General features: G+C 52.7%; 1 protein-coding gene across 1 annotated transcript in view; it reads right to left on the bottom strand.

Moving 5' to 3' along the window:
• LOC125487859 (diamine acetyltransferase 1-like) overlaps positions 1-2,041 on the bottom strand; it is a 9,305-nt gene that overhangs the window by 3,617 nt on the left and 3,647 nt on the right. Inside the window, exon 3 of the mRNA XM_048620304.1 lies at positions 1,804-1,884. Within this exon, the coding sequence (XP_048476261.1) occupies positions 1,804-1,884 (81 nt within the window). The remainder of the gene's footprint in view (positions 1-1,803; positions 1,885-2,041) is intronic.

Genomic DNA, 2,041 nt, shown 5'->3' with positions numbered 1-2,041 from the left:
GGGCAGCTCTAACAATGCTCGAGAAGCTTGACACCATCCAGGACACAGCAGCCCCCTCTTGGATTGGCACCAGACCCACAAGCACCCACTCCCTCCACCACCGACCCTCAGTCGCAGCAGTGTGTACCATCTACAAGATGCACTGCAGCGACTCGCCAAGGCTCCTTAGACAGCACCTTCCAAACCCATGACCTCTACCGTTTATTGACCTGTCTGGAAGTGACCGGGCTTAGAATTTGTTGCCCATCCCTAGTTGCCCCTTGAGAAGGTGGGGGTGAACCACCTTCTTGAACTTCTGTTGTCCACCATGTGGGATAGGGATAGTGCCTTTAGGGAGGGAGTTCCAGGGTTTTGACCTTGTATGAACAGCTGCTATATTTCCAAATGGGAATGCTGAGCGGGCTCAGAGGGGAAACTGCAGTTCGGGTGGTGTTCCCAGGGGCTGGATCTCAGTCATTCCTGGCCAAATCCCATTGTCTTACCACAAGCGTTCTCGCAACACTCACTATCTCTCACACTGCCTTGAAACACAGCCCTGACGTTGCTGGGCTTCCTGTGCCTATGGACGGGGGGGCAGTGGGGCAGAGAGTGTGTAGGGATGTGGTGGGTGCTCATGGAGGGAGCCGTTGAGATGCTATTCGCTGCCGAGCATTGGGGAGGTCAGGGTTAAGTATTGATGGGACCAGTTGTGGCTACGATCCCCTCTCAAATGGTAACTCGCATCAGCCAAGCAATAATCACGCCTTGCCCTTCGGCAAGTTCACAAACGATGCAACAGTGTTTTTTTTTTCCCCGATGCCAAGTTAGGCCTGACTGGAATTTCCGCCCCATTCTGTCATAAGTCCCACCATTATCCCTTGTCATTTCAGTCCTCTGTAAGATTCTGACCCTTGTAGGTCGGTGGTCGTGGTTGTTGGAGGTCAGTCACCTCAGCTCCAGGACATCTCTGCAGGAGTTCCTCAGTGTCGTAGGCCCCAACCACCTTCAGCTGCTTCCTCTTCCCTCCATCAGAAGTGGGGACGTTCGCCGATGATTGCACAGCGTTCGGCGCCATTCTCCACTCCTCAGATACTGAAGCCATCTGTGTCCAAGTGTAGCAAGACCTGGACAATATCCAGGCTTGGGCTGACAAGTGGCAAGTGACATTCGCGCCACACAAATGCCAAGTGATGACCATCTCCAACAAGCGAGAATCTATCCATCCTCCCTTGGCAGCGTTACCATCACCAAATCCCTCAGTATCAACATCCTGGGGGTTACCATTGAGAGAGAATCTAACCATTGCCCCCTTGACATTCAATGGTGTTACCATCACTGAATCCCCCCACTATCAACATCCTGGGGGTTACCATTGATCAGGTAAGCAGCTTTATGGAACACCATGCCCTGCAAGTTCCCCTCCAAGCCACTCACCATCCTGACTTGGATAACAGCTGGCCATTCCTTCAGTGTCACCGGGTCAATAAAGTCTTTAACAAGCTGTAATCCCCCTCAATGAGCAACTCGCTGCAGCCCAGTGAGGAGCACACCTTGCTCTTCAGGAGATTGGTAAAAGATACAAAGGTGTGGTTCTCCCAACATGAAGTTAGGCCTCACCAGAAGTCCCACCCAATCCTATCGTAGCTCTCACCGTGGCCTCCCTATCTGTGTGGGCCGTTCCTGCAGCTACAGCGGTTCGAGAAAGCAGCCCCAACCACCGTCTCAAGGGGCAATTAGGGACGGGCAACAACCGCTGGGCCCAGTCCCGCATCCCACCAGTCAATAAGTAAAATGTCCTGGAGACTGGAAAGAACAGGCCGTTACCTCGACAGGCTCGATCCGCTGGGACTTCAGCCACGAGACACTTGTAATAGGGACCTTGTGTGAATCCATCTTGTATCAGACCTGTGTGCAGCATCAGAACAGAATGTTCACAAAGTGCTCTACCTCCCAGAAACTGTGTGTGTGAGTGCATGTGTGTCTGTGTGTGAGTGTGTGTGTGAGAGTGTGAGTGTGTGTGTGAGTGTGTGTGTGTGTGAGTGTCTGTGTGTGTGTGTCTGTG

Source organism: Rhincodon typus, chromosome 46 (genome assembly GCF_021869965.1).
Source record: "Rhincodon typus isolate 14 chromosome 46, sRhiTyp1.1, whole genome shotgun sequence".
NCBI lineage: Eukaryota > Metazoa > Chordata > Chondrichthyes > Orectolobiformes > Rhincodontidae > Rhincodon > Rhincodon typus.
This window is presented reverse-complemented; position numbering and strand designations above follow the sequence as displayed.